The sequence below is a fragment of the Medicago sativa genome, chromosome 3 (genome assembly GCF_051527215.1).
Source record: "Medicago sativa cultivar Bolivia chromosome 3, Bolivia_mono, whole genome shotgun sequence".
NCBI lineage: Eukaryota > Viridiplantae > Streptophyta > Magnoliopsida > Fabales > Fabaceae > Medicago > Medicago sativa.
The window spans coordinates 44,191,758-44,204,476 of record NC_140751.1 but is presented as its reverse complement, the minus strand read 5'-3'; the positions used below and the strand labels follow the sequence as shown (position 1 = coordinate 44,204,476).

The 12,719-nt window shown below is 36.7% G+C and overlaps 1 protein-coding gene and 2 long non-coding RNA genes across 3 annotated transcripts; 1 reads left to right on the top strand and 2 right to left on the bottom strand.

Annotated features, from left to right (window-relative positions):
• Positions 1 to 96: 96 nt before the first annotated feature.
• Positions 97 to 1,985, bottom strand: LOC146937611 (uncharacterized). The gene is made up of 3 exons (XM_085749476.1): positions 1,785 to 1,985; positions 1,593 to 1,733; positions 97 to 1,488 (listed from the first exon to the last, which is right to left on the bottom strand). Exons 1-3 carry the CDS (start codon positions 1,983 to 1,985, stop codon positions 97 to 99), a joined length of 1,734 nt encoding a protein of 577 aa, XP_085605602.1.
• A 2,628-nt stretch (positions 1,986 to 4,613) lies between these two features.
• On the top strand, positions 4,614 to 5,159 carry LOC146937610 (uncharacterized). Its single transcript, XR_015030989.1, has 2 exons — positions 4,614 to 4,727; positions 4,836 to 5,159. It is a non-coding gene; the product is annotated as an uncharacterized LOC146937610 (long non-coding RNA).
• A 1,239-nt stretch (positions 5,160 to 6,398) lies between these two features.
• LOC146937609 (uncharacterized) lies at positions 6,399 to 8,470 on the bottom strand. The gene is made up of 3 exons (XR_015033303.1): positions 8,041 to 8,470; positions 7,029 to 7,312; positions 6,399 to 6,936 (listed from the first exon to the last, which is right to left on the bottom strand). It is a non-coding gene; the product is annotated as an uncharacterized LOC146937609 (long non-coding RNA).
• Positions 8,471 to 12,719: the final 4,249 nt, after the last annotated feature.

The window sequence follows — 12,719 nt, the reverse complement described above, 5'->3', positions numbered from 1 at the left end:
TAAATGTTGCATTTATCCCCTTTGTCAATCGACCATTACGATGAAATTCCATAATAAAACGCAAAAAATTTCCCTTCATAGTAGGCCAAAATTGCTTTATAAAACTGAAATTGACGCCACTGGACCCGGACTTTTGAAACTATCACAATCCCACACTGTTTGTTTCACCTCCTCTAACGTAAATGGCCTAATAAGATTACCGGCCTCTAACACCGACAGTTGTTGAAACCGCAAATTTTCAACCCCTGGTCTCTCCACGTGATTTCTTCGAAAATGAGAAGAAAAGTGGTTATAAACAGCATTTCGAATATTGTTCACCCCTTCCACTTGAGTGCCATTAACCTGAAGCAACTGAATGGCATTGCGGCGTCGTCTTGAAGACGTGATACCATTAAAAAAAATTGTATTTGCGTCACCCTCTTTCAACCATTTCATCCTTGCTTGCTGCCAACTCACACTCGTCTGAACACGTGCCAAAGAATGTAGATTAACCGAAAGGTCATGTATCTCAACCAATTCTTCTTCCTCAAGAACGGATGTATCCCCTTTGATGTCAAGAACCGATATCTGCTCCTTCAACTTGCTGCACCTGGATTCCAAGTTCTGAGTATGATTTTGATGCCATTCTTTTAAAATTCCCTTCAAAAACTTAAGCTTCTCTTTCAAAACATAGGCTCCCCACCCCTCAATGTTAAAAGAGACCCATTTTTCACTCACGAACTGCTCGTAACCAGGTAACTCCGCCCAACATTTCAACATTCGGAAAGAGCGTGGGCCCCAATTGTCATCGTCCACATACAGAATCAAAGGGACATAATCAAAGAGACCCCTTTGATTTGCCACTTGAATGCAATTCGGCCACGCTTCACACCATGAAGTAGAAAGCAAAAACGTATCCAAACGGCACATGGAATACCCATCACCACGATACCATGTAAAAAGTCTACCACAAATCGGCAAGTCGACAAAAGAACCTTCGTCAATCAACTTATTGAAAATGTCAGAGTCATGTTGTCGAAAGCCAACACCACGCCCCCTCCTTTCATCCAAATACCGAATAGAATTGAAGTCACCACATAAACAGAGACTAATATCTCCAAGAGACACTGCAAATTGCAATAGTCTTTCCCATAACACCTGCTTCAAAGTCGTATCACATAGAGCATAGACATTCTCTATCACAATATCTTGATTAGTTTTAAGATCCCTACCTTGAATAATCAATACATGAGGAAACCTTGTTGTCGACAACACCTGAACATAATTATAATCCCACATCGTTAGCAAACCCCCTGAAGCTTCATTAGAAGATTGAAAAGAGTAACCCATCGGAGTGTTTCCCCAAATAGCCTTCACCAACACGTCATCCACCACACACAATTTAGTCTCTTGTAAACATAAAACAAACGGTTTTTTATCCAACACCAACCTCTTAACTTTGCTTTTCTTCTCCACACCTCCTAACCCCCTAACATTATAAGAAATAATCTTCATTGTAAACACACACCACCCCAACACTGACATCCACTCACTCCCTCCTAACAGCCGCTACCACTCCCTCCTGACTCCCCTTTCGACAAAATCATGCCCACCTCCTCTCTAAGACCACGCATTCCCTCCTTAGACATAACATTAAAACGATTTTTACTATCCCATTTAAAGGTAACACCAGTCAAACCACCTATCGCTGAAGCATCAGCCATAGCCGCCTTAGAACCACCCTCTGTTGTCACCTAGTGTTCCCAATCTTTATTAGCAGATGAAATAGAGGTACTTGAGGATACCTTTGAAGGGCATGTCACATCATTGCTTCTGATTTTTATGGAACGAGCTAAAATCCTCGCCTTTTGATCCTTAGCTTGCTTTTTCAAAATTTTCAAAATTTCCTTTCTATACTTTACAGGCATCTGAGCTATTCTTTTTAAGTTAAGCGATGAATGCCTGAAGCCTACAACTTTCTTTTGTTTTTTCTTTACATCCACCATCGATGTATTTTTGTGAGAAGCATCATTGTTAGAAAAAGAAACAGGTTCAGGTTGAGACTTTGACAAAATAACAGGTCATGTCTGTACAAGCAACATCCCTTGCTGCCCCATGCTTAATGTCGCTCCCTCCCTGAGAACCATCATGCTTTACTACTACAATCGGAACATTTGCCTCATGATCACGCCATTCCCTATGAATATCCTCAATTAAAGTATCCACCTCTCTATCTAACTCTTCTAGTCCGTGACCAACACCGTGTTCAGGTATATCATCGACATTTTGTTCCTGCTGATCCAAAACCCCCTCTGTCAAAAACACATCCTCGCCTAGATTACAACCCCACTCCTCCACCAATTTAATAGAATATTTTTGTCCGTCAATCTGTAAAGCCACGGTCCTATTCAATACCTCCAGAGAAGTTGTTGAGAGAAGGATTCTAGCATAATCTATTTTACCTCTATCCACAGTACATTCATCCGCCCGCACAAACCTACATTATTCTGAGGTACACAATCAAATATAATCTATTAACAATGACAGTGAAACACCTAAGTACAAGATGTACTAAAAGTGCCACCCCTAATAACAGTCAGACGTACAATGAAGAGACAAAGCAAAGGTCAGTCGATACCCAAACATAATAAAGGGTCCGACCACCATCTTTGTGTACCGTACACAAAATTGGCTTTGTTAGCTTTAAGCCACCATAATTTTTTTTAAGGCATAAAAATGGAATATATTAACAACGACAGTGAAACACCTAAGTACAAGATGTACTAAAAGTGCCACCCCTAATAACAGTCAGACGTACAATGAAGAGACAAAGCAAAGGTCAGTCGATACCCAAACATAATAAAGGGTCCGACCACCATCTTTGTGTACCGTACATAAAATTGGCTTTGTTAGCTTTAAGCCACCATAAAGAATGAAATCTTACTTTATCAGCTAGTTGTTCGACGGTGGTTTGGATATTATTATAAAGTCTATTATTACGTTCATTCCAAACCGTCCAAACACAAAGTAACCAAAGAAGTTGGAGAAATGATTGACGAGCCTTTGTGTGACATGTAGAGTGAGTAAACTGTATGAAATGATCATCATTATTAAGGGGTCGACACCTGATATTCCGAGCCAAGACCTGATAAGATGCCACAATGAACCAAAAGTGTCGCAGTGAATAAATAAATGTGACGCAGTCTCTACCATACCGCGCCCTGAAACACAATTAACTGCTTCGACATTGATTATGCCACGCCTCAGAAGATGGTTCTTAGTCGGCAACTTGTCCCGCAACAAACGTCAAGCAAAAATGGAAACCTTCAGTGGCACCTGCTTATGCCAGATAAGATCTCCCATAGTAACGTCTGGAGGTTCAACCTGAGTTTTAAGTTGATGATAGATGCCTCTCACACTATAATCACCATCAGAATCAGAGTCCCATTGCCACCTGTCAGAAATATTATGCTGCCTGCAAAACGACACCATTAATTAATTGCCTACACTCCTCTAGTAACTCCTCCTCCCACGCCCTCAACCTTCGCCTCCAACCCCACGCCTCTCCGTCAACCTCCCCACCAAGAGCAACCATATCAGCCACTGTACACAGTTTATTAGACGCTAAGTCAAATAAACGACGGAACCTAGTACAAAAAGGAGTATCACCAAGCCACCTATCATACCAAAAGAACGTATTAGTGCCATCTCCCACCTTTTTCGACACCCTCTCTACAAACCAGCCACCCTCTACATCGCCTACCCCATCCCTAATCTTTGCTATTTCCCGCCACCAAGATGAAACACTCCGGACCCCAACCTCCAACCGCCCAGCCGTCTCACCATACCGCGCTACTAGAACCCTATATCATAATCCGCCTCTATCCACCAACATCCGCCAACACCATTTACCTAACAAAGCATTATTAAATTTCTGCAACCTCCTCACCCCCAACCCTCCATACTCCTTACGCAAACAAACAGAGCTCCAAGCAATCCAGAAAATTTTCCTGTTATCCTCACTCCCTCCCCAAAAAATTTTATTAAACATAGATTCAATGAGAGAGATTATACCTGCTTAATATCTGCTTTATTTATATTTATAACATACCTGCTTGGTATTTGTTTTGAAAATAATATCTGCTTAATATCATGATGATTTTCAGGTGCCAAAAGAATAAAATAAGAATTAATATCATTGTATAATTGTTATATCATTGTAATAATTGTAACAAAAAAAAAGAGGGGTCTCTATTAGAAGATCCACGATAAGAGAGAGAAAATTAAAATGTATGTGAGAGAGAGGAATAAATATTATGATGCGGTGCGGACAAACTATTGTAATATCCTGTCAATTTCATAGTATATGCCATAAATATATAAGACATAAATATACTACTTTAAAAGTAAGGTCAATTTCTTGTCAAAAAAATTCAAGTTAATTTTATTTTATATTTGAAAGATTTAAAGTATTCTCCATAAAAAAATGTTTACGAGTAGTATGTTATAAATATAAGTCAAAGGTATTTAATGATCAAGGTGGCTCACCATTTTTTTATTTGATTTTCTATTAAAAATTTTAAAAAACATTTCATATATATACCCACACCCACTTGTCAAAAGAAAGCCAGGATCATTGTCTATATAAACATACTTGTAAAGAATATATTGTATAAAAAAGATGGAAACCACAAAGATATCTTCTGTTAAGATGGCGTTCTTGTTGGCTTTTTTTATCATTGCTTCAGGTTCCAAATCAATATAATGAGGGTTTGAAATTTTTACATTAACCAATTTACCTGTAAATTCTTTCGTCTATTGTTCTAATTATGTTCATGTATTATTTGTGTATGTAGATATGTGTATGGAATCACAAGCCAAAAGAGAATACTGTAACAAAGATAGTGATTGTCATAAAGAAAAAATACCAGAATGTCACATGTATATTGCATGTGTTGCACACGAGTGTCAATGTGTTCATCTTCAACCAGCCTTCACTGAAGAAATTCCTATTCGAGCACCCTCGATCAAACACTGAGTAATGGGATAATATTGTGAAATAATAATTGTGTTTGGTTGAGAATATTAATAATGTATAAAATAATTATAAATGGTTTGTTGTTGCATCATATTTTGTGTTCCAATATTATGAAATGAAATAAAACAGGTTGGGTTGGCTATTTTAGTTTCCTTTTGGGTTGATATTGATAAATGGAGAAGATCCAAACTCGGATAGAAGTTGGGTTCCAATTTTCCATATTGAATTTGGTGTTTTCCAATTCATTAATATTGACAACTAAGATCATCCACAACAGAGCATCCCACATCGGGTGCTTAAGTGGGTCCCCTATATCCACATCACCAATTTTACGGTAATACTTAATAAGCACCAATTTTTTTCAACCCAGCACCTCAAAAGAAATTATTAAATTGGTCCCACAAATAACTCTACATCAATACATTTTTAACAAAATTTATTCATATTTTACTAAGATTTATTAAATGGGACCCACGAAAAATGGAGAGAGAGAGAGAGAGAGGGTGCTTCCATAGCCACCTTCCTCTATAAGCACCACCCATATGTGTTATACTCCACAATGGGGGTGCCTATTTAATGTAGTGCTAAATAGGTGAAGCACCCACCATTGTGGATGGTCTAAAATCAACACAAAGCAATACAAATGTACAATAGAACAAGTGATTTTAAATTGATTGATTATGTAAGTGATTTTCCATTAAAACATGATTTGAATCAGGCAAAAAAAATTAATGTGACACGTGTGCTTTTTGTATAAATTAAATCAAGACAAAATCAAGGCATTAAAGTTACGTAACTTTTTTTCAAGGAATTGACAGAATTTCTTTTATCAAATTTTCAAATTAAAAAACAGCATTTAAGAAATAATACATTTTTAAAATAAATTAAAATAGTAATTTTTTTTAAAAGAAATGGTACAAGAACTGGTTCAGCAAGTTTCAGCACTGACTGCATAACTTCTGTTATTTTGAGATCTTCCTTAACAAGTTCATGGATGATAAACTAATTTGGAAAGTGGAAAGCATGTTATGTACTATGTTAAAAGTGCTTATCATCTGTGTCGAAGAGTTGGTGGACACCTCTCGTATTAGGCGTCTGGACTTATGGTCAGGTATTTGGCGGGCGCTTAAATGTTCCCTCTTCTTGAACATTTGGAAACACTACAATTTAAAATCCTTGCAAGATTTAACAGAACTCTGCACACAGGTGATGGAGAGAAGAAGACATCATTTGACGGAAGATTGGATGCTAGCTAATACTACAAAGAAAGGTACTTGTCGGAACCGAACCCATACCAGCGTGACTCGAAACTCGTAGCACAGATTGCAACACTGTTAGCATGACTTTTCAAGTGTTTGTTTTCAACAGTAAAGTCGTAAAATAGGAAGAGGAAAACTGAAACTTTATTGAATTGCAAAACTAATATCAAATACAAAGTTGTAACTTAAATAAAAACTATTATGTAGTAACTAACTCCTAATCTTTAGCCACTACTTTATTAGCTAATTAAAAAACTGAAATATTAAAAACAAATTCAATTAGTGCAGCTGGCAGCAACAACTGCTGATACACACGTTCAACAGTTAGTCAAAAGGCCATCAGGTTGCACAGACCTACTTGCCTCTAAACTATTTGATCGTGCCTCTGCATAATGGTCTCCACTGAGACTTCAACACATAGAAGAGATAAAACCCGAAGTCAGAGATCTTCTAACATAGTACGTGTTCCAGCAGCCTTTTTAATCATGGCACGGAACACCCTTTTTATCCACATGCTTATCATCGTTGTATATGATCAGGGCAACCGAAGGTTCAGCAATGAAACGTTTCACAATGAAGTGACAGGTGCAACCTCGCTTGGTATTTGGCCGCAATACTCTACCTTTTCTATGGTCATATGGACCATAGGAACACCAATACCTACATGGAAATGGAATAAAAATGTACCCTTCAACGAAATACAAAAACAATATCATTGAATAAGGGATACAAGTGAAGGCATTACAACTTACGAAATATACTCTGATATGCTATTAAACTTTTGCTTGAAAGGTATTGATGGAGAGCGTCGACACCTTGCTTGAACTTTAAATATTGTAGGGCATTCTTCATTTTGAGATTCACCCTTGACAAAATCATCAACTCTGGAAAATGGGATTAGAGCAACTCGATCTAATTTATCATGTGAACTTTCCACTTTTGACCAAACTAGGTCATCAGAAGAAATTTCCAAGTTGAGAGGATTCTGTACTGGAAGAGATAAGATAGCATTCCATCTGGCCATTGTTGATGAACACTGAATGAAACCAAAAGCAAAATTGAAGACATTGTAATTTTTTAACGAGGAGACTATTCTGATAAACTTTCATTGTCCAAGCAACCAAATACTATTACGAGAAAACCACTGAAATTGCTTCAGTAACTATAATAAATAACTTTTCAAAGAAAAAAAGTATATCATATCAGTACACAATCGAGGTCTTAAGAGTTCAAATGACAAGCATTGGTGGAAGTGGAACCTTCTCAAATGACCAATAAATACACACACAACGAATCCTTGATACTTTAGTAATGTGTATCAAATACAAAAATTAGATATACTGAGCTATAAACCCATGATCACCCAGATTATTTTACACCTTATTATCCAAAAAATGTGTGTTGCTATCATTATTCTAGTTTCTAACCAACATACAACAAAGGTAAAAATCTATGCATATATAATGTAGGCTTACGTATGCAAATGGTCATGTTTTTACATAGATAGATTAAAACCAAAACAATTATATTTGTGAGGACTATTTGCATATTTAAGTCAATAGGGTTAAAAGCTATGAAACACGGATACGGATACGGACACCGACACCAACACACTAATAATTTGAAGAAAAAAAATCACATAATTAGGTGTAATTATAAGTGTCGGTGTCGTGTCGGTATCGGACACGACACGTGTCCGACACCAGAACACACTTAATCCGAGGAGTGTTTGTGCTTCATATGTTAAATGTAAATTAGGGTTACCGTGGCGGCGAAAGTAGAAAATGCTTGGACATTCCCTGCCTGGGCACAGAGTATGAGAAATCGTTGTGTTGAGAAAGTTGCAATGGAGAAAGTTTTGGGAGAAGCTTTGGATAACACAAGAGAATGAAGAGCTAAAAATTTCAATCTTCTACATCTGTTCCACAAAATCACATCATCAAGTTCTGAAACAAAACAACCAAAAAAAGCGTAGAAATGAGAGAGAATTATACGAATAAAACAGTGAGAAAATCAGAAGGAGAAGTTGATGTAGAACTAAGCCTGCAGAAGATTGAAATAACGAGATCGTCTGGTAAACACTCGAAATAATCATCATATTCCGTTACGCCAGAACATTGCTTATGCCTCTTCCCACAAAACACAGTCGCACTCAACATTCCTTTATCGAAATAAGTAAAAGAAATAGAGAGATGGAGAGGTAGAGAGAAGTTTTATATTATTAGGGGGCAAGGCTTTGGTGCGCAAGTAGATCAAATCTCCTACCCTGCGAGACCTCAATTTACTAATACTAGTATGTGGACCCGTGCCAAGCACGGGCTAGAATTTCGCCATACTTTGGAAAATATTGTGATTTATCAAGTGCCACCTAAAGCTCAACAATGGATAAAAGAGTGGAAGTGGAACCAAAATTAAGCGAAAAAACTCATACCTAAGCCTTAAAATTTTGGAAAAGATGGTGCATCATTCTCACTTGTGTGTTTTCTCTTTCTTCAACGTGTCGATCCACAACAGTGTTGACTCCTCAAGAAGGCCCAACAGTTGTATCATATCTCAGTTCAACATTATGAGGGAGCAGGAGTGGTTCTTGGTGGTGGACCACACACACGGAGAGTTCAACACTTAGCGGAGAGATGTTAACGTGTGAAGTGAGAAATTTGAGAAATTGATGCGAATGTGAATTTGTCGGATTTGAGAAATTTGAAGTTTTGTGCAGTACAATAGAACAAGTGCAGGGCAGTTTGATTAGATTTTTTTTTTTGGTCAGAGATTAGATTTTACTTTGATTGATTATGTTATTGATTTGCCATTAAAACATGATTTGATTCCGACAAAAAAAATTAATTTGATACTTGTGCTTTTTTAGAAATAGAATCAAGACAAAATCAAGGCATTAAATTTACTTAACTTTTTTTTTTTTAAGGAATTAAAGTTATTTAACTGTGTTGTGGGAAAAAGAATTGACAGAATTTCTTTTATCAAATTTTCAAATTAAAAAATAGCATTTAAGAAATAGTAGATTTTTAAAATAAATTAAAATCTTTTTCTCGGTTTTCTCTATTCTCTCCTTCTCAAACGCTAGCCGTCACCTCTTTCTTCTTTTTCTTATTGTCAGAGGGGGTGATTTAGGGTCAATTTTGACCCAAAAATCACCCCTCCAAGTTGTTTTCCCTTCCATAATAATTGAATAAGTGATTTCACAAATTTTCTATTTTCTTTCGTTTGTTTTTTTTCGTTTCGTCGTCTCTGAACGACTCTGTTTGTTTTGATTTCCCGTCATTGTGTGGTGTGTTTTTGATTTCCCGTCTTAGTGCGGTGTTTGTTTGATTCAGGTTGAAAGATTAGCTTTGAGCAAGTGCAGATCCGATCAATGGCAGTGACTTTGGCGTCGTCAACATTGCAGATCCGGAGACATGAGTATTCTGGAGACTTGAATATAGTCATATTAGTCATATTTGTAGGCATAAATACTTTGCCGTTTTATGCTATTAACATGGATGTTGTGAGTTTGTTCACAAATTCATCCTTTTTGTTTTTAGTGAATTTGGATTTGTATTGTATTGATGTACTCTATCAATTTGAATGAATGAATATCGTTTACCTTTGTCAAAAAAATAAATTAAAATAGTACATTTTTTTAAAAGAAATGGTTCAGGAATTGGTTCAGCAAGTTTCAGCACTGACATAACTTTTGTTATTTTGAGATTTTCCTTAACAAAGTTCATGGATGATAAACTGGTTTGGAAAGTGGAAAGCATGTTATGTACTATGTTAAAAGTGTTTATCATCTTTGTGTGGAAGAGTTGTTGGACACCTCTCATATTAGGCGCCCGGACTTATGGTCAGGTATTTGGCGCTTAAAGGTTCCCTCTTCTTGAACATTTGGAAACACTACAATTTAAAATCCTGACAAGATGTAACCGAACTCTGCACACAGGTGATGGAGATAACAGATCATTTGACGGAAGATTGGATGCTAGCTAACGCTACAAAGAAATGTACACGTCGGAACCAAACCCATACCAGCATGACTCGACACTCGCAGCATTGAGTGCAACACTGTTATCATGAGTTTTCAAGTGTTTGTTTTCGACAATAAAGTCGTAGTCGAAGAAGAGGTTCTTCAAATGTAAGATAAGGAACAACTTGATTCAGCAAGAATTCAATAGAAGAATTCGACAGACTTTTAACTCTTAAAGAGTTCCAAGTCTTTTAGTTCGACTGAAGGAATTCAAACACTCTATGAATGCAATTATCCTAAACTCGACCTATATGCTGGTACCAAACCTACTCACCAATTTTTGATATCAGAGTTATGTTAGTGATTCTATCCCACCATCTATAAATACAACACCATCAAAATACAACATCTTTAAATAGACTCGACTATGAATGCATGAATGCCAAACTTTACCCATCAATCACAACGACAAATAACTCATCAATACTCATCGTTAATTAACACATCAACATCATCAATCAACACACATCGTCAATTAACACATCATCACACATCACCAAACGATTCATCATTGTGCAACATCTAATATCTCATCAATTCAAATCATCTTTTAAAATGTATCATATTAAACATATCATGTTTTGACGTCCACTCTTACTTAGCAGACATTGGAAACTAATTCCTTAATGGCCTTCATCATATCCTCTTTAACCCTAACACTGATATTATTATATTCATATAGGAATAGTGATATGTACAAGGTTTTAGGCAAAAACAATGTAGTGATTCGATTCAGTAAAAGTCTGATTCAATTCGAACATTTGAACAAAGGAAAATCTGATGTTGTCATACGAATCAGAGATCTCTCAATCGATTCAAAGGTTAATAAAAAGACCAGAATTAAACAGTAATACGAATCAATGATGTGTGATTCGATTTAAAAATTTCCAAATAAAGATTGATACGAATCAAAAATATTTGAATTGAATCAATGACCTGGAAAACAGAGTTTAAGCTTCAGGATTACTTCTAAATTGTCCAAAAATCCCCCATTTTGGAATCTTTAATACCCCAAAACGATAGAAAACATTACCTAAGGTTGTTATGCTTTGATTTAACACTTATTACAGCTTGAAACTGATAGGCCAAACCGCAAGTGCACGGTCTATCGAAGTAGTAGTAAAAGAGAGTATCGTTCCGCTAGGGAGTTCTTCAATTTAACTAACTTTAAAAGAATGATTAGAGGAGAAGAAAGTTTATAAAAGAGGAGGTTTAGTTGGTTGAAAATAAATAACAATAATAAAAAGAGAGCCTTGGGATTATTGGTTCATCGTAATGACGAATCCTTTACAAACAAACCCTTAAACTTATAACCTTACGATAGTCCTAATTTCTAAAGACAAGTTTCTCTTTAGCCTATCACATCTCCTTTCGGTCTCAGTGAGTGTGTTCCTCCAACAACCACACCTATTTTCATGGGTGATTGCCTTTGGAATCCTTGAAGCTCGAAACTTTATATGTCTCAAGGTTTGCTAGACTATTTTCATGTTTCGCAATCCTTGTCTAGATTCACTTGTTCGAATATCAAAACTCCACTTTCGTTTTATGAATTGATATTTGGAATAATGGATTAACAATTATCAAACCCTCCACTTTCGCTTCTACAGTTTGATAATGGTTAATTCATGTTAAAACGGTGAATCTAGATTAGAAATTAGGGTTACATAAAATTAAGGTTTAATGGCTTGGTTTGATCCAGATTATGTCATTAGACTTATCCAACAATCCCAAGACAAAGAAGTCTACTCACTCAGAAACGGTGAAAGAGGATCACCCTGTCGAAGCCCATGTTCTATACAAAATTCTTCCGCAGGGCTCCCATTAACCAACACTGACGCAGTAGCCGTTTTTACACATTCAGACATCCACTTCCTCCACAACGTTGGAAAATTCATTTTTTGCATTACCGCGTCCAAGTATTTTAAATCCACCGAGTCGTATGCTTTCTCAAAATCCACCTTGAAAAGCAACATTTCCTTCTTAAGATGGCGAGCCTCATCCACCGCCTCATTAGCCACCAGAATGCCATCAAAATCTGCTTGCCTTTAACAAAAGCAGATTGAGCATCAGAGACAACACTACCAATAACAGTTCGCAATCGATTCGCAAGAACCTTAGCTAGCACCTTATACATGCAACCCACCAACGGTATAGGACGGAAATCATTCAACCGTTGTGGACTTAACACCTTTGGAATTAAAGCAATAAATGTTGCATTAATCTTCTTTGTCAGTCGATCATTACGATGAAATTCCATTATAAAACGCAAAAAATCTCCCTTCACAATAAGCCAAAATTGCTTTATAAAACCAAAATTGACGCATCTGGACCCGGACTCTTGAAACTATCACAATCCCACACTGCTTGTTTCACCTCCTCTAACATAAATGGCCTAATAGGATTACCGGCCTCTAACACCGAC

Bases quoted from the DNA above. Each gene is read 5' to 3' on its own strand.
- LOC146937611 (XM_085749476.1), bottom strand. From the start codon at position 1,985: ATGGTGGATGTAAAGAAAAAACAAAAGAAAGTTGTAGGCTTCAGGCAT. The intron at 1,734-1,784 runs GTATCCTCAAGT...TGGGAACACTAG, and splicing joins ATGTGACATGCCCTTCAAAG to GTGACAACAGAGGGTGGTTC. The intron at 1,489-1,592 runs GTGGGCATGATT...TTTACAATGAAG, and splicing joins TGCGTGGTCTTAGAGAGGAG to ATTATTTCTTATAATGTTAG.